Below are 20,082 nucleotides of genomic sequence, written 5' to 3'. Positions count from 1 at the left end.
ATATACATTAAGCCAAGCTTTGGTGGAAGAGACAAGTGATTTTGTTTTGTCGTGCATTAGACGCGGGGTTATGGGAGAAATTGCAGAGATCAAGCAGAATTATTGAACAGTTATTATAAAAGGTTGTTGGCGCACGGTGTTAATAATCCTTTGTAATTGGTCTTGTTTTTTTCTAAAACACTATATTATATATATATATATATATATATATATATATTTATTTTTTTTTTTTTTTTTTTCAAATCTTTGAAAAGTGCAATAGGTTGAATTGTACCAGGCATCACTGCAATGCAAGATTTGTCAATATCAAGCATATCAGACACAAATAAAACAATGAGCTGAATTCAGAGGACTGAGGGCTGCATCTACACTAAATCCATAAATAGATTATGGCACTTTCAAATTTGACAGTATAGTAAAAGTTACAATATTTAATCTTGGAGAAAAGGGCCGTAAAACATCTCCTGAAGTATTTAGCTGCACAGTTATGTAAGGAAGCGTAACTTATGAACTGAAGAGCAGCTAGGGGCCAATTCCTTTTTTAATCCTTAAACCAAAGAGGACCGCAGAGAAGAGACAGAAGGCCCAATGCAGCCCATAAAATACCAGTTTGACATGCCTGGTCTATATGGAAATAAAAAGATATGCTAGAACTGCCATTCACTTTTTGAACACTGAAAAAAAACTTTTAAGAAGTACATGTAAAGTTTTATATTTCATCAGATACAAAATGGCCATAATACTGTATTTTCCAACTTTATACTGTAGGCCCATGTCAACATGGCCATTCACATCCGTGTAGAGTACCACTCTATACCACCATGGAAACATATTGTTCCTTACAAAAGGTAGTTTCTGGTTTCTCAAAATGAAGGCAGAGTTTTAGTCTCTGAGCAATGGATGTAGAAAGCATTGAAACAGATGGGCAAGTCATTGGCTTTCCTGCGCATCCAATCTCCAGAGTAAGTAAAGTTCCTTCTGTTGCTGACTTTAGTCCACCATAGTCCTCACTCATAATCCATGTGTTACCAATAGGGAATCAGTAGGCAGCTTAGTAGGTGTTGACTCTGTTGTGCATTTTAAGTTCCCTGTCTTTAGGATGCACTGTACTGGCCAAAGAAGGATGCAGAATAAAATGACCACCATAAAAGCGATGAGTAAGAGTCTTTTCCAATCGTTGCACATACAGCAAAACCGTTGCAGTCTGGTTCGTGGAATTGGTGGTGGAGGAACATCTTTTTTGCTTAACCCAATGTCTACACAGATACACATGTCTGATTGGTTGGACTCTGGATCTTGCTTGTAACAAAGCTTGGTACCATCAATCCAAACTGGTTCTTCTTTACGTTGATGAGGAGGCAAGTTTGATAGCAATTCTTGGCTTGTCTGTAGGGCTGGGACCCCCTGCTGTGGGATTGGTGTGGTTTGCCTGCAAAATGGACACAATACCTTGTCCTGCTCACTCTCCGGTGGGAGTGAGGCTACAAGCCTTGCTACACACTCCAAGCAGAAGGTGTGTGAACACTGAAGGACCTTAGGGGTCTTGAAAATATTATCATAGGAGTTAAAGCAGATTGAACACTCAGGTCTGTTCTCCAACCCTTCTTCTACATCTGCTTGCGTATGCCAGACTTCAGTAGTTGTATCCATGTTTGAGACCTGTTTGAGACAAAAAAGGCAAAATTAATGAATTATAAGAATATGTAATAAATGAGAGATATTAAAAATATGCTGTAATGTTAATTCCATCAGTTTAACACATGTAATGGACATAGGTATTAGAACACTGTTTCGAGGTCCTTACAGCCCAAAGGCAATGGTAACGCAAACTTCTGTAGCTAACACTCTCATTTACCAAGGCAAAGGGCAATATATAGAAATTCACAGCGTCCGAAAAAAAAAGTTACCATTCACATATTTAACGTAGCTGCAATTGTGATTGGTGCTATGATTTACTGTGCTTTTTTTCAATAATGGATTTGCATAATTTTACCACAAAGCACTAAAATGTTTAATTATACAGTAAATTTTATGCATTTAACAACTGCTGGTTTTTATGAGTATTGCTGCTGTTATTAACAAAAGTTATATATGTGTTTATCCATGTATTCATATTCAGTTATTTAATATACTTCATGAGTAATTATGCAGGCAGTAAAATATAGCCAGAAGAAAATTTGTAGAATTAGTACTAGTAAATAATAATTAGTAACACAGTAATCTATAGTTTGCTTATATTTAATTCACGTGAAGCAACAGGCATCCAAAGTTCACATTTCTGGACCTTTCGGGATCACCTTCTTGTGGCAGAGTTTCACACCCTTGAGAAAGGGACCCTGCAAGCTCCCAAAACATCAACTTGTGATGCCTGTTGCCTTAAGTAAATAAAAGGACAAGATTAGCATTATATCAAGGTGTGTTGGTGAAAATTCTTATTTTCATATGATTGCAGGTGAGGTATCTCCAGCAAAAGAATCGCTAATGGAGATGTCTCCAAAGCATGTGACCATGCCAGAAAATCAGGGACTGCTGGAAACCATGCTAGTGGCTGGAGGTTCAGATTGCCCATGTCTATATTAAAAGATAATATAACAAATAAAAATTAGCAGAAGAATCTCTATCTCTTTAGTAACCTTACCTCTTACAAATGCCAAGCCAATATTTCTGTCACCTGTGGTAGCAACCATTAATAAACCACACTACCACACTCTGAAATCTGACCGGTATAAATGCTTGGCTACTGACTAGTCTGCTAGGTAAACTACAAAGGTTATATTAGCTATAAATAAATAACAGTTCATTCTGTTAATGCTTGGAAAGTTTATAACCTGATGTAACATAATTTCCAACCGACCTCATACTTTATTAGCAAGCATGACACTGCATTGTTATATACCTAAGACAGAATGAAGTGACACCACTATTAGGTATTTTCCCAGAACATATTTCCTGGTAATGTTTGCCAGTTGAAATCAATCTTCTTATTTTTGTAGATTTGTATGAACAATATATGGATGCAATGACTACTGTATACTCCAAGTTGTGCCAAAGTAATAAGACTCCTTTCACATAGGGCGGACTACGGCCGTGATCCACTTGCTCAGCAGGGGATCTGTATGCTGATCCCCACTGGTGGTTGGATGTGAACATACTGCCTGTCTATTTACACCCAAATGCCATCTGATCCAATCCATTGGATGGAATGGGAATGGATCTCCATTTGGATTTGGATGTAGGTGGGTGTAAAGGGACACGAGTCTGTTTTCACATGCCGCTCCACAGAGGAGAATGGAGGTTCTGATAGGGTCCGTCTGAAAAATAGACCGGTGAACCAGATCAGAACGTTCGTGTGAAGGGGGTCTTAGACAAATCCCGTTCATCTTGTTACATAGTAGATTGACAAAAGACAAAGGGTCCATGGACCAGAGGGGTTTGTTATTTCCAACAGATTTTCTTTTTTTTTTTTTTTTTTAGACTCTTGCTCTATGCCTCATCCTACCCCACTCTCCCTTTTTTATTCCCTCCTCTGCTGCTCATGCTTACTTGCCCTCCTTTTTTTCCCCTCAGTTTTTGACACTACTGGGCTATCAATTGCTTGGTATGGATCTGAACAGGGCAAATTGAGGCCCCAGGGCCAAGTCCAGCCCTTTGACTATTCTTATCTGGCCCTCGATGCCTCCACAGTCAACATGTCTCTCCTAGACTGTCAACTTCCAGCCACAGTCCTTTTCATGGGTCACTTGACAGGTGGTGAGGAGATGTTATGTTGCTGATTGTCAAAAACTGCACCCTGAGTTAACAGTGAACAGCCCTGTGCAACTGTTTTAGCACAGATTGGGTAGGCTGCCAAACCACAGCTTCCACCCCCGTTTTTACCAACCCCTAACTGTGCGTCTGAAAGAGACCTATTTCATGAGCAGTTGTACCTATTATTCCTAGTGTCAGGTGTTTGTTTTCTATTTGGTTACGTACTTACAGACCTTCCAAGGTCCAAAATGAATATTGAACATAATTAAGTTCGGCCCTTCACCCCTGGCCTACAGGGGAGTTGTGTAAAAAATAGGGGAGCTGGGGCATCCAGATCATTTTTATCAGACTGGTTTGTACAAGGGGTAGCTTAAGCCATACTTTCGGACCTGCAATATCTGAGTTACTTGATTTCTTGTCCTGAGGACTGGGATAAAATAGAAGCTGCCATGCTACTTTGAACAGTTTTTACCAGATAAGGATTATATTCTCCAACAGTATTTACTATCCTTGGTACTTCCCAAGTACAAACCCCATCTATTCCGATGCTAGCTCTACAACTAATCACTGAAAGCATGCTATGGACCCCAATAATGACATCTTTTTTGGCAGGACCCACATGGTCCATTCCACAGCCAGGACACACAATGTTTCCAGTTATTTATCAGGTCTAAAATGTATTACTCAGCATCATCTCTACACACAGATGTGACAGTTATGTGACAGGACTACATAGCTGATCTGTTTGTGTGGTGATCTTCTTACATAAGTGGTGTTCAAATTCCTGAAGACAGCATGTGAACAAATTATGGGACTGTGTCATTGCTGTCATGTGATTAGGGGGAATTCTTGTCTTTGCACTCAGCATCTCTCAACACAACCTCATCACTAGCAGCTGGTAGCATGGACCTAGACAATGACCTCATCTTCCACTTACAAAAAGACATTCATGCCTTGAAGAGAAATAAAGGATGGAATTGTTTCAGCATCTTGATGAACTGAGGCTCATGGTTCGCATAGAATGACACACACTGCTCCATACTTAGTGTGCGACTTCATTCAGTGTACCAGACTGTAAATAGAAATCTAAATCCCTATGTCCATTATGTCAAATCCCTGATTGCAAATCTGCATCTCTCTTATTTTCTTCCTTTTGGCCTGTTATATATGCAATTGAAAGTATTCTGAAACATACATTATATTGCCGACAGTATTGGGACGCCTACTTTTACACACACATGAATTTTAATGGCATCCCACTCTTAGCCCGTAGGGTTCAGTATTGAGTTGGCCCGCCCTTTGCAGCTATAACAGCTTCAACTCTTCTGGGAAGGCTGTCCACAAGGTTTAGGAGGGTGTCTATGGGAATGTTTGACCATTCTTCCAGAAGTGCATTTGTGAGGTCAGAAACTGATGTTGTACATGAAGGCCTGGCTCGCAGTTTCTGCTCTAATTCATCCCAAAGGTGTTCTATCAGGTTGAGGTCAGGACTCTGCAGGCCAGTCAAGTTCCTCCACCCCAAACATGCTCATGCATGTCTTTATGGACCTTGCTTTGTGCACTGGTGTGCAGTCATGTTGGAACAGGAAGGGGCCATCCCCAAACTCTTCCCACAAAGTTGGGAGCATGAAATTGTCCAAAATGTCTTGGTATGCTGACAGCTTATGATTTCCCTTCACTGGAACTAAGGGGCCCAGACCAATCCCTGACAAAAAAAAAAAAAACCCTACACCAAAACCCCTCTCCACCAAACTTTACACTTGGCACAATGCAGTCAGAAAAGTCCTGTTCTCCAAACCCAGACACGTTCATTGGTTTGCCAGACAGAGCAGCATGATTCATCACTGCAGAGAACACGTCTCCGCTGCTCTAGAGTCCAGTGGCGGCGTGCTTTATACCACTGCATCCAACATTTTGCATTGCACTTGGTGATGTAAGGCTTGGATGAAGCTGCTTGGCCATGAAACCCCATTCCTTGAAGCTCTCTACGCACTGTTGTGCTAATCTGAAGGCCACACGAAGTTTGGAGGTCTTTAGCTATTGACTCTGCAGACAGTTGGCAACTTCTGCACACTGTGCGCTTCAGCATGTGCTGACCCTGCTCTGTCATTTTACGTGGCCTACCACTTGGTGGCTGAGTTGCTGTTCCCAGTTGCTTCCACTTTGGTATAATACCAGTAACAGTTGATCGTGGAATATTTAGTAGCAAGCAAATGTCATGGATGGACACATTGCACAGGTGGCAGCCTATCACGGTACCACGCTTGAATTCACTGAGCTCCTGAGAGCAACCCATTCTTTCACAAATGTTTATATAAGCAGTCTGCATATCTAGGTGCTTGATTTTATACACCTGTGGCCATGGAGGTGATTAGAACACCTGAATACAATGATTTGGAGGGCTGGCCCAATACTTTGGCAATGTAGTGTACACAAATCCATAGCTCTGCTTAAGGCTCACACCTCTTAGGGCCCATTTAAACTTGCTTCAAATTTCTGGCATTGGATACGCACTTTGAATGCCAATAAAAGCACCTGAGCTGCAGAGAATCACCACAGCTGAAGTACTGGAACTAGAGAAACTAGCAGTGTCACCTGTGGTGCGCAGTGTAGGAGCAATATAGCAGGAGGTGAGCAGGGACCAGAGAGAGAGGAGGATCAGCAGAGCTGGGAGTTATTGAGCAGCGGATCTGCTGAACGAGGGTACCAATGCATTGGAGATCTGCTGAACAGTGATACTAATGAGCTGGGGATCTCCTAAGTGAGAGTAATACTGAGCTGGGATTCTACTGGGCACCTTTAAAGCAAATCAAACATCAACACACACACTGGGCATTTGGCAAGCTTCATTAAAGCTTCAAAGAGCACCACCGAAGCACAAAGCATCAAAAAGCATTAGATTAACCTCTTCACGCCGAGCGCACGCAAATGTGCGGCCTCTTGGCATCTGGGCGTTGATGCTGAGCGGCCGTACATTTGCATGCAATTAAAAAAAACTAATGTGCTGAGAGCGCGCCCTGCGCGCTCCCAGCACGCGTCCGTTACTCACGGACAGGTCCCGATCTCCTCTTGTGATTGGGACCTTTCCCCGTCATGTGACCACCGTGACAGCGAATCACGGCGGTCACATGACCCTAAAAACCTGCCCCGTCTCCCGGCTTCTGAAACCCTTAAAGGGATGGGAGGTGCCAGCGCCAAGGGGTTAAATACATTAAGAGGAGCTAAGAGTGGAGTGCAGCTGATACATCTTTTCATGTTATAGAAAGTGTTCTGTTATATCTGTTCAATCCGTGCAAAAATACTTGTTGATCCAGCTAGAAATTGTGAGAGCTGATAATTTACTGTATTCTATGTCTGTTGCACACTCATAATTTAGCATTGTTGTCAGCATTTTTGTGGACTGCACCCCCCTCCTTCATGTTATGGAGGCGGTGTTCTGTAGTCTTGTCCTAGGGTGACAATACTGCTCCTCCTTAGATACAGCACAGTGAATGAGTGTGCTGTCACGCTAAGACAGGAGGTGTGTTGCTGGGTGGATTATCACATGAGAAAAAAAGGAAAACGACCTGACGAAAGAAAACTAATGCAGTCAAAACACTGAAGGGTCAGTAACCTGCAATATATATATATTTTAGTCTTTAATGTAGACACACATTAAAAGAGAATTGAGGAGCAGTAAAGTTATGACTAAAATGTACAATGGCGATCGAAAGTTTGGGCACCCCAGCTAAAAATTTGTATTAATGTGCATAAAGAAGCCAAGGAAAGATGGAAAAATCTCCAAAAGGCATCAAATTACAGATTAGACATTCTTATAACAAATTTCGATTTTATTTCCATCATTTACACTTTCAAAATAACAGAAAAAAAAAAATGGCATCTGCAAAAGTTTGGGCACCCTGCAGAGTTAATATCTTGTACTGCCCCCTTTGGCAAGTATCACAGCTTGTAAACGCTTTTTGTAGCCAGCCAAGAGTCTTTCAATTCTTGTTTGAGGTATCTTTGCCCATTCTTCCTTACAAAAGTCTTCCAGTTCTTTGAGATTTCTGGGCTGTCTGTCACGTACTGCTCTTTTAAGGTCTATCCATAGATTTTCAATTATGTTGAGGTCAGGAGATTGTGAAGGCCATGGCAAAACCTTCAGTTTACGCCTCTTGATGTAATCCCCCGTGGATTTCGAGGTGTGTTTAGGATCATTATCCATTTGTAGAAGCCATCGTCTCTTTAACTTCAGCTTTTTCACAGATGGCATCAAGTTACCATCCAAAATTTGCTGAAATTTTATTGAATCCATTTTTCCTTCTACTCCTGAGATGTTCCCTGTGCCACTAGCTGCAACACAACCCCAAAGCATGATTGATCCAACCCCATGTTTAACAGTTGGACAGAGGTTCTATTCATTAAATTCTGTGCCCCTTCTTCTCCAAACGTACCTTTGCTCATTCCGGCCAAAAAGTTCAATTTTAACCTCATCGGTCCACAGAACTTGTTTCCAAAAAGCATCAGGTTTGTCTATATGTTCATTTGCAAAGTTCAAACAATGATTTTTGTGGTGAGGACGTAGAAGAAGTTTTCTTCTGATGACTCTTCCATGAAGACCATATTTGTACAAGTATCTCTTTATAGTGGAATAGTGTACCACAACTCCAGTGTCTGCCAGATCTTTCTGGAGGGATTGTGCAGTCAAACGTGGGTTTTGAATTGTTTTTCTCACAATCCTACGAGCTGTTCTGTCTGATATTTTTCTTGGTCTTCCAGATCTTGCTTTAACTTCCACTGTTCCTGATGACTGCCATTTCTTAATTACATTCCGAACAGAGGATATTGACATCTGAAAACGCTTTGCTATCTTCTTATAGCCTTCTCCAGCTTTGTGAGCGTCAACTATTTTCAGTTTCAGTTTTCTAGACAACTGCTTAGAAGAACCCATGGTGCTGATTGTTGGGGCAAGGTCAGATGAGTCTGGGCATTTAAAACCTTTGAGATTGACATCACCTGGGCTTCCCAGACGATGATTGAGAACAATCCATGACACTGGCAGGTCTCAGCTTTGCAAAGGGGGCAGTGCACGCTATAAATTCTGCAGGGTGCCCAAACTTTTGCAGACGCCATTTTTTTGTTTTCTGTTATTTTGAAAGTGTAAATAATGGAAATAAAATCTAACTTTTGTTGACATATTATAAGAATGTCTAATCTGTAATTTGATGCCTTTTGGAGATTTTTCCATCTTTCCTTGGCTTCTTTATGCACATTAATACAAATTTTTAGCTGGGGTGCCCAAACTTTCGATCCCCACTGTATGTGTATTTTTTTTTTTTTATAAACCTTGCAAAGTTTGTCATTATGATTGGTTATTATGAGCCCACCATTTTCTTATTACTTACCCCTACTTTTGCTTTGCAGTGCAAATAACGTCTGAGTCAGCTGACATTGTGTTTTGGTCTTTACCAGTATGGTAAAGACCAAAAAGCATAACAAAATGTATTTGTGAGAGCTAGAGGGACATTTCTCATTGGCTCCTTTTTTAACTCTAAATAGTAAAGTGCATTGATTTTATAAAAAAAATAAAAAATAAAATAAAAATAAGAGGATATATAACGTGTGGAGGATATCCCCACTGATTTTATTGATAAAAATCACTTTATTTTCCATGAATAATGCTTATTGCAGGTTTTTGGTTAAAAAAAAAAAAATGAATGCCAAATTGTCACCAGTAGGGGGCACTTATGTAAAACTCCTGGTTCGATCAGCAGCCAGTATGCAGGTTATGTCATTTATTTTCTATGCACACTCACTAAATGATTTTTCTGATAGAAGGGAGAGTCACAGCGCAAAAATTAGAACTATGTACAGATCACATGGCCTATAATAATATGAATGGTATTGAGCTACGTGCAATAACAAATAGAAATCAGTTTGCATTCCTCTCTTTTTGCTGGCTACCCAAACCTGGTGTTGTATTTGCAACACAATATACATCAAATGTTTATGCTAAATACATGTGCCTTACTACACTGTTTATAATAGTCTGCCGTAGATTATAGTACTGGCTATTTTTAAAAACGGAAACCCTATGAGTATTTACAGCTTAATAATAAAATACCTTTATGTTAATTGTGTTACCGAAAGAACAATTTCTAGTTCTTTTCAGATGGATTTTGAGATCCAACCACCCCTGCCTGACAGCACAATCAGGTTGCTGACCTCTTACAGTTAATCAATATATCTAGGTCAAGAAGCTACATTCAGGAAATGAGGGTGGTCTGTCCAATGATGATGCCAAAGACACTAAAAAACTGACAGAGGTCCTAACCCTTCACTTTCACCCAAACCAAAAGACAGCATTGAAACAATATACAGTTTAAGCCAGAACTCCACCTAAAAATAGCAAGATAAACATGAACAGCTCAATAAAGGAAATAATAAAATCAGTTTTTGCTGCAATATTCATCTTCAAGCCAAAAATATCCTTTGTGAAAGAATTTTTTCTGCAGATAGATGTCTTCAGTCTGATGGCCAATATAGTCTGAGCCTAGATCTATTGCTGAATAACTTGAAAGGAGATCTGGGATACTCTAGCACCACTATGCAGTAACAGGAGAACGTTCTCCCCTATTCTTCTTTACAGCAGGAGCTAAGAGAATTGCCAGTATTGAGACTTGGTAGGAATTGACCCAGTCAAAGCAACCACTGGCACTCGTGCACAAGAGGCAAAACAGTCAGTAGAATCCTAGACTCACAATGTCCCCGAATAACTGGATGCCTCCTTCCAATATCATCCAGACATTTGCCAGTGAGCTCTCAAAACCAAATTCCCAGTGAAATCTTTTGGTTAGTTCCAAGGATTCTCAGAAGTAAGCCCCCAGTATCATCCAGACATTTGCCAGTGAGTTCTTCAAACCAAATTCCCAGTGAAATCCCTTGGTTAGTTCCAAAGATTCTCAGAAGTAAGCCCCCAGCTCTGACCTAGCTGGGACCTTCGTGAGCACATGAAAAATTTTAGCTGAGCTGCCCTGAAGGGCAACAGCCATTCAGTCTGGGAACTTCTCCTGCTGCACAAGAACAGGGCTTCCCCAGGTTGCAGACTATGCACTCCTCAGCCACCTACTGGGTAGCCTCCCCCAGGGAATGGTATAAACATTCACGCTGCTGATTTGCCCTATCCAGCAAACTGCATTTTTGAATCCAAAAGACAGAGGGGAAACAATCAAACCTGAAGCCAGAGATATCCTGAACAGCCCAAAGCAATCACAAACTAATCCACTGACTACAGAGGGGCCAAAAAGAGCTACATTTTCCTAATCATCCAAGCAACCTATCTAGGAGAGTGCTACAAATGTTATGCATATCTTTAGAATCAGGAGCCAGAACCAAGCGATACAGAACCCTCTGGAAAAGGGTTGTCAATTTTGGCCAAAAGGAGTCTTTGAAGTAGAGTTCCCACCTCATCCCTTTAAAACCAAACACATAGTAATTACACAAGTTCTGAGGCTAATTTATTGCAGATAGGACACTAAGTGAGTTTAATTACTGCCTTAATCAGCCCCAGAACCTGTGTAATTAATATGCAGTGGCGGACTGACCATTTGGAAACTCGGGCACTGCCCGAGGTCAGTAGGGGGCCCCATGAGATGCCCCTGGTATCTTTTTCATAGGCTTTTTTGAGTTTGGGCAAGGACACAGGGCCCCCGTGATCCCCTATTGCCCGGGGGCCCCATGAGTTGTCAGTCCGCCCCTGTTAATATGTGTTTGGTTTTAAAGGGATGAGGTGGCAACCCTACTTTGAAGACTCTCAGTAGAAGAGGGTGCAGATCAAATGAAGCCCTTCAAGCTAATACCAGGCAAAACAGGACCCACTGGGTGAGTGTTGTCCACACAGGCTAAACTGAGCCTGGAAAATATGACTGCTGAGTTCTCTTCCACTTCTATATTGGTTCAGCTAAATAAATGGCCGCCATGTATAGTTGACAGGTACACTTTAAATGCTGATTGTTGTGTAAGGCCACTGTTGTAAGATACTGAACCGAACAATGTAGTCCTAAAGAAAAGGTAATTCTACAGCTAGACATATACTGCTCCTCCCACACTGAGACCAGCTGAATTATGGATGTGACTGGTCTGAAGAGTCTCATTCCTCAGTCCCAGCATCAACTGATAACTGATAAGGTGATTGTTAACTGTTGGAGAGATATTTAACTTTCTCAGGTCTAACACAGACACAACATCAAGTACGGGGGAGAACTGGGAATAGCATAATATGACGTTTTCTCAGGCCAAACTGTATTCTTTGAAGGATGAAGTAGTAAGGTTGTATGCGTTTCTTACCTACCATTGGTTATTTGGTGTCCATGTACACAGATACAAACCACCGAACCATAATAGACACTTGTACATAACAGAAAGTGACATAGCTGGGTCCCCAGAACTGGTCTTTCAGAGGACTGCTAGAGCTTGGCTGCATTCTAGAATATCAATTCAATTATATATGGTGTTCCTCCATGCTTCAGCAATAGACTGGTCCTCAACATCCTTCCATCCAATGCAGGGCATTGGGCTCTGTATTAGTCCTGATGATGTCAGAGCACATTAGACTGTTGGAGCATGGGGGAGAAGAGGCTGGTGGGAATGGTTTAGCGGTGTGGAGGATCAGGTAAATTTAAGCGCTTCACCAAGTCCCTAAAAATGAGCAGTTAACCCTTGCAGTGTGGGATTTTGAGGTTGCAGATGATACTTAGTTTATTCATTCACAGGAATCTAGGAATGAATGATGCAGCTGTGTGGGTGAAGCCAGGCATAGCCATGATGTGTCTAAAAAGTGACAGGGATTGCGGGGGTAAGAACCCCCGTCTGCTGTCACAGGGAGGGGGAGGGGATTGGGAGGAGAGAGGTAGGAGCTGGAACATGTTACATGCTCCACCCTAAATACAGGGGGAAGATAGCATGTTCCAAAGGTGAACTTAGCCTTTAATATACTCTTTTGGCTAACAATTTCCAAAGCACAAAATAAATCAATTTTAGAAAGACATTTTGATCCATTGTGTTTGTAGATAATCTTGAATTTTCCTTTAGGCCCATATAAGAATGTGCCAACATTATTCCATGTAAGAACTGTAGAACAAGTGTAATGCTGTGTCTGTAGAATCATTTCATAGTTAATCACAGACAGCTAGAGACTGATTCCCTTAGCAGTGAGCAATACTGGAACATATCCTAGAAGGTACATCTATCAAAAGTCTAAGTAAATGAAACAAAATGTATGAAGTAGAACCATATTTGCCAGCTGGCTGTGCAGAATCAGATTTGACACAAAAGGTGGAGTTACACTTTAAACCCCTCCTAACCCTACCAAAATCATTTTATTTATTGCTCTTTTGGTTGCTGCTGGAGAAATTGTGCTCCTGTCCAATCCTGGTTACCGGGAAATGGGGCAAAATTCTCCAATAAAGACTTGACAGAGGTTTTAACCCTTCGTTATTCTATCCAAACTAAAGAAAAATATATTTGTGCAACAATAGTATAATTCCAGCTAGACCTAGAGTCTCTACTTTCCTGCATGCAAGCAGGCAGTCAACGCTGCAAGAAAATAGCATCAGCTGGGTTGAAGAAGATCCTAAGCTATCTCAGAAATAGTTACTTAGAAAACCTGTTTCTGCATACTAGTATTTTAAGGAAAAAAAAAAAAAAAAGATGCTTCATTGTTGAAGACTATGTAGGAAGTCTTTGTGTACGCTGTCCTCTAATCTTACACTATGACTACAGGCACTTGTTGTGTTGCATATCCCAGAGCCTACGTGACCATCAGCTGCCGGGTGACAGTTTCGTACTGAGTTTACTATTTCGCCCCACCCAGGCAGTATCATCCAGACTGCTAGTACAAGCCAGTCTAACACGCACACAGGTTGAGTCACACGTCACAAGAATTTAAATAGAAAGCGAGGGATTTTGTTGTGCAATGTGTTCAAAATTGAGTATGGCCGTCTGGGAGTGACAAGATCGTCTGTCACAATAGACAATCAGCACTACGCAAATCATCCTTGTGCAATCTGTATACATATTCCAAATTATGGTCAAATGTAATGGGTTTGTAATATAGTGTATGTATCGGGGGCGGACTGACCATTTGGAAACTCAGGCACTGCCCGAGGGCCCGGGGTCCGTAGGGGGCCCCATGAGATGCCCCTGGTACCTTTTTCATAGGCTTTTTGGAGTTTGGGCAAAGACACAGGGGCCCCATGATCCCCTATTGCCCGGGGGCCCCATGAGCTGTCAGTCCGCCCCTGATACACACACACACTATATTGCCAAAAGTATTGGGTCATCCCTCCAAATCATTGGATTCAGGTGTTCCAATCACCTCTATGGCCACAGGTGTATAAAATCAAGTACCTAGACATGCAGACTGCTTCTACAAACATTTGTGAAAGAATGGGTCGCTCTCAGGAGCTCAGTGAATTCAAGCGTGGTACCGTGATAGGTTACCACCTGTGCAATAAGTCCATCTGTGAAATTTCCTTGCTACTAAATATTCCACGATCAACTGTTAGTGGTATTATACCAAAGTGGAAGCAACTTGATACAACAGCAACTCAGCCACCAAGTGGTAGGCCACGTAAAATGACAGAGCAGGGTCAGCACATGCTGTAGCGCACAGTGTGCAGAAGTCGCCAACTGTCTGCAGAGTCAATAGCTAAAGATCTCCAAACTTTGTGTGACCTTCAGATTAGCACAACAGTGCGTAGAGAGCTTCATAGAATGGGTTTCCATGGCCGAGCAGCTGTACTCAAGCCTTACATCACCATGTACAATGCAAAGCGTTGGATACAGTGGTGTAAAGCACGCCAGAAAAATGGAAACACTACCTGATTTGCAGGTGTGGAAGAGATGACATGTTTTGCGTTGAAAGCGGCAGTGATGTAACATTCTTTTGCTTCTGCTGTGTGATGAGACACCTAGTTAACAGGTGGGTTGCCTCATTTTCTTCATTCACTGCTTGCACATCTAGTAATATGGAGTCATGTCAGAGCTTACAGAGCTTCAATAGGGAAAATTGTTGGTGCCTGCGAGGTACAGTATCAAAGGTTATGACAGGACTGAGATTGAGCTCTGCAGTCACTTTTGCAGCAGTTGTTTTCTTATTCTGGGTCACAATCCTGCACAATGTTCTTTTGTCTCTATTGGTCAGTTGACCATGTCCACCGCACTTATGCTTATCAGATGATGTTTTCCCAGAAACTGAATATGCCACCATAACCTTTGATTCTGTACCTTGCACAAAATAAATTGGAAATGTCAGTTACAGAGTAACCAGCGGGCACCAACAATTTGCCCTCTTTGAAGCTCAGTAAGCTGACATGACTCCGTATTACTAGCAACACACGCAGTGAATGACGAAAGTGAGGCTTCCCACCTGTTAGCTAGGTGTCTCATCACACAGCGGAAGCAAAAAAAAAGTTATATCACTTCCGCTTTCAACGCCAAACATGTTGTCACTTTCACACCTGCGAATCATGTAGTGTTCATTTTTTTCCTGTCTAACCCCTTGTGTGTGTATATATCAGATCAGATCCACAGCTGACATTTTGTGGATGGGAATATATCTTCGGCATTACTTTAAGGGTAACTCCACTTGCCTGGGAAAAAATGTAGCAAATAAAATATAATAGCATATACGATTGCTACACAAGCCATGTGGTAATGTAAAGAAAGAAAATTCTATTCAAGTATACTGTATGTTCCTAACTCAAAAACATTTCTTCTGTTGCTCTCAGCCTCCTCCAAATCTCCAAATTCCTTTCTTTTGCTGCTGGAAGCCAGTTTCCTGTTAGAGAGTGGCTACATTCCTTTTCCATGGTCCCACTGTATGTAAGAGCATAGCCACCCTTTCTTGCTCACTCTTGAGATAGACTATGGACTGTGGGATTTGTAGTGTGCATAGAACAGTGTACATGACAGACCACAACTAACGTACACTGCTTAGAGCAGCCTTTCTCAACCAGGGTGCCTTGAGGTTTCTTCAGGGGTGCCTTGGCAAAATGTCTAAAAATTGCCCAAAACTTGTATACAAGCCTGCCTTTTAGATAAACAAAGTCCCAGGTTTTCATTGTGCACCATTACGACCTTCTAGCCGCTGGCATCCTGACAACCAATTACATCATCAGTTAATAAGGAGGATGTCTGGCGCCTGCACAGCATCCTAGTTTGACCCTCCCCACCCCTCTCCATCAGTGCTGGGGTCACATTAGCTCAGTGCTGGAGAAAAACTGAGGGAGAAGAGAAACATTGGAATACTAGTCAGTACCAGTGTGCAAAAGTGTATTTGCTTTGGAAGAATAAATCGCCTCTAATGTTGGGTGTCCTACATGTGTGGATGTTGCTGTGTTATATAAAACTATCAGAATAGTTTTTCACATTTTAGAATGGGGCGCCTCAAGACTGTCCATACTTTTAAAGGATGCCTTGACTGAAAAAAGGCTGAGAAACACTGGCTTAGAGAACATTACAAGGAGGCAGAAAAGCACAATAAGAAATTATTTCAAGAAAAATAGATTACGGAGCCAATAAATAGTGGATGTGTATGGATTATTTTTGGAGACTAATGATATTGGTGCACAGAATGCCCTCAGAAATGTAATTTCCTGCTTGTGTGATTGGCTCACTGATTTTCCCAGAATACGCACTAGTGTACAAATAACTTTTAGGCCCCCCGCAATAGGAATTTCAGTTTTGGTGAGATACTCCTCAAGGGTTAAATGCTTCTAAAGGGTTACAAAGCCTTCAGCTTTTCTCTTTAGAACACTAAGCGTGCATCAGCTGATTTTACTGAACCAGTCTCTCCCATTCATAATCAGTATTCAAAGGACACAGAGCAGAAAAAAAGGTAGGATTCTGCAACAAAGTTTGTTAAACTCTCTGAAATGTTCATTGATCACCCAGTGAGGATTGTTTTTTCCTCAGCAAAAGTAGCATTACTTTTTAAAGTGATTTACAATTTAAAGGCCTGTTCACAGCAGATGTATTGGGATGTATTGGGTTGCACTGGGCAGCCTTGCCCAACATAGTCCCAGTGCATAGACAAGGCATAGCATTTTGTTTCCTACCATGGCAGTTTATTAATGCTCAGCTGAAATGTGAGCTTGGCAAAATGTGAATGAAAAATCTAAGGAGTTGGGCGGAAAATTGGTGGCCAAACAGCGACTGCTTCCTATGAGATGTGTTATGGCTGCTTAAATACAATAGTCAGCAGTACAGATGTTAAGTATGGATACTGGAATCTATTGATTATCTCTTCTTCACCCCGCAGTTTGAACAAGTGAAATCTAGCTGTGTATGGCTAGCTTTAGTATATTAATTACACTTGGCAGCAATACAATGCTTCCTGCAAATTCACAAGCACACTCTTATGTATGTTGTCTATATTTATTTTGTTCACGCTACCTTCAATTAGGCTTTTGATAAAGGCTTAACTTAAATCATAGTAATTGGATGTGATATTGTGAAATGCACACTTTGATGCACAGTTAAAAGCTTCAGCTATAAAGAGGCATCTATGTTACTATTCAGACATTCCTAGAGAGCAGAGCAAGTCTGATTTTTACAGGAATCTCAGCTACGACTTGCTGCCACACCTCAGATAAAACTTCACACACACCAAAAAAAATAAGACACTTTGTATATGTACTGAGCAGAGCATGACCCATAAAGGAACAGTACTAGGAATACTGTAGCTGCCGAATGTAATGCAAAATATGCAGCTAATAACTGCCATTGCACTCTGTTCATTGCAAGTTAAATTAGTTCTCACTTCTCACACCAATCCCTTCTTTTTAAATCTCAACTTTTATTAAAACAATACTTGGTGATCCTACTAGGAAGGTAAAGACAATTCCTTTCATAGGGTGACAACTATCTCCCAACTGTGTTCCTGCGTTGTCATCAAGTCACACGTGCACCAGACTTAGACTACAAGTTGCCGCGTCAGCACAGATTGTCCATCCTTCTCACCATCAGGAAGCCCGTCTACGATAATGAAATAAAGCCAAGCAAGTGCAGGACAGAAAGTGGCTGAAAGAGGTTGGAGGAGATCAGTATTATTCTGACTCGAAAATTTGATTAAGAAAAAGCATGGCAGTTTATTGGAAACTAATTTTTATCCAGGTAGGTATTGGATCTACTTTAACATGTTGCAGGCTCTTCACCTTCAGGGGGACTTGTCATCTCAGCATGCCATGCCGATGTAGATTGAAACTAATGTGTTCTGTTACAACTGTGCATATTAATAAACCTTCTCTGATTGGAGCTTACAAAGCATGCTAGGATTTGCAATTGTCATCACCTTCAGGTCATGTAGATGCTCATCTTTAGCGCCTCCTTTCAGCTGGACTTGTAGATCCCACCACTCTTGAAGGCCTCAGGACTGATGTCCTTTCTGTGTTGCCAGCTGATACACCTTGCTGGACCTTAGCTGAGGGCTAAGAATTCTCCAGTGGATCAAAGAACATCATTATCTGGGTGATATTTTCTTTTAGGTTCAAAAGTCTTTAGAATTCATATTTCATCATGTAGTCTCCAAGTCATGACTTTGACCACTGTCTATTAGTTAGGAAATGTGTTTTTATATTCTCTGACAATACATAGCACTTTATAAAAGGTGTAATAAAGTGAAACTAGATCTTTGGATACATATATTAAAAAAGCTTGCTCTGATCAAAAATCACTATTATAAAACATTTATTCGTGTAAGAATATATGAATCCACTCTTCTACAGACAAAAATGGGGTTCCATTTAAACTTCATTTACCAAATAAATCGCAATTCACAACTGCAGTAGCCAACCACAAACAAAACTAGAAGCTGTCTCTTATTGCTGTTAATACACTGAACCTTTAAAAAAGCAAATTAATATTTCTATGAGTTAGTGTGAATTGAACATTATCATTACTCTTTATATTACTCAAAAAAAAAGTGGCCTAAATGTGCCCACTAAAGACCTAGACCAATGACATTAAACAAAATCAAACGAAATTCCTAAACTTCTAAAATAAAATCTGACCGATAAACCATTTGACTAATTCTACATCAGAATAATAGCACGTGCAGAAGAATACAATAGCTGCCTATTTATCTAAACTACAAAATGTTTAACAGAGAGATTTGCTTTTTCCCATTATCTGCACCCATGATGTCATTTAGAATTGTTCACCTACCAGAAGTTTTCCTGAGTTGTGAAGTTAAAACTCCGGGATGTCTTTGCTGGGATGTTGTGAACACAGCACAGTTCAAGATACTGCACTGTTATTATTCTCTTAACACTCCCTCCCAGTCATTGGATCAGTCAGTGCTGTGTAGATTGAGTATACAAACTGGTTACTCCTTCACTGTCAGGTGCTTATATAGCTTCATTGTAAAAGGTGAGTCAGCAAGGGTGTTCCTCCCCTACCTAGCAGAGCAGTCCGAGTCTCAGGTGCTTCTAAGAACCAATATCTGCTTACTGTAATGAGGCTGCTATGGGGTTGGGATATGTTAATATGCTCCCATTAAGTTCATTAGGAATAATCCAATGTATGAAGAGTTTATTTGGCAAGTGTCTTTCATAGCTTAGCAATGAATTCCAACACTGCTGGGAATAAAAGCTGCCATCCTTATGTAGTCTAAGCTTAGAGGAATGGTGATATATTGCATTTTTCTAAACAGAGAACATATTCTAATGACATCTAATCAGAATGGTCCAAGGAAAGTGAGATGTACGAAAGTGCCACAGCCATGCCTGTCAATAAATGATCCAATATATATATATATATATATATATATATATATATGTACACACTTTAATACACTATATTGCCAAAAGTATTGGGACGCCTGCTTTTACACGCACATGAACTATAATGGCATCCCAGTCTTTGTCCATAGAGTTCAATATTGAGTTGGCCCACCTTTTTCAGCTTTAACAGCGTCAACTCTTCTGGGAAGGCTGTCGACAAGGTTTAGGAGGGTGTCTATGGGAAGGTTTGACCATTATTCCAGAAGTGCATTTGTGAGGTCAGGCACTGATGTCAGACGAGAAGGCCTGGCTCGCAGTCTCCGATCTAATTCATCCCAAAGGTGTTCTATTGGGTTGAGGTCAGGACTCTGTGCTGGCCAGTCAAGTTCCTCCACCCCAAACTCGCTGTCCATGTCTTTATGGACCTTGCTTTGTGCACTGGTGCGCATATTGGAACAGGAAGGGGCCATCCCCAAACTCTTCCCACAAAGTTGGGAGCCTGAAATTGTCCAAAATGTCTTGGTATGCTGACACCTTAAGAGTTCCTTTCACTGGAACTGAGGGGCCAAGCCCA

General features: G+C 41.1%; 1 protein-coding gene across 1 annotated transcript; it reads right to left on the bottom strand.

Annotated features, from left to right (window-relative positions):
• Positions 1-230: 230 nt before the first annotated feature.
• RNF223 (ring finger protein 223) lies at positions 231-19,086 on the bottom strand. Its single transcript, XM_089668432.1, has 2 exons — positions 18,952-19,086; positions 231-1,659 (listed from the first exon to the last, which is right to left on the bottom strand). The coding sequence occupies exon 2, from the start codon at positions 1,648-1,650 to the stop codon at positions 1,012-1,014; it is 639 nt and encodes a 212-aa protein (XP_089524558.1). The 5' UTR covers positions 1,651-1,659; positions 18,952-19,086; the 3' UTR covers positions 231-1,011.
• Between the last annotated feature and the right edge of the window lie 996 nt (positions 19,087-20,082).

This window comes from Staurois parvus, unplaced genomic scaffold, assembly GCF_062004578.1.
Source record: "Staurois parvus isolate SC_StPar_1 unplaced genomic scaffold, SC_StPar_1.0 ptg000057l, whole genome shotgun sequence".
Lineage (NCBI taxonomy): Eukaryota > Metazoa > Chordata > Amphibia > Anura > Ranidae > Staurois > Staurois parvus.
The sequence above is the reverse complement of the archived record's forward strand: the minus strand, read 5'-3'. Positions and strand labels throughout refer to the sequence as shown.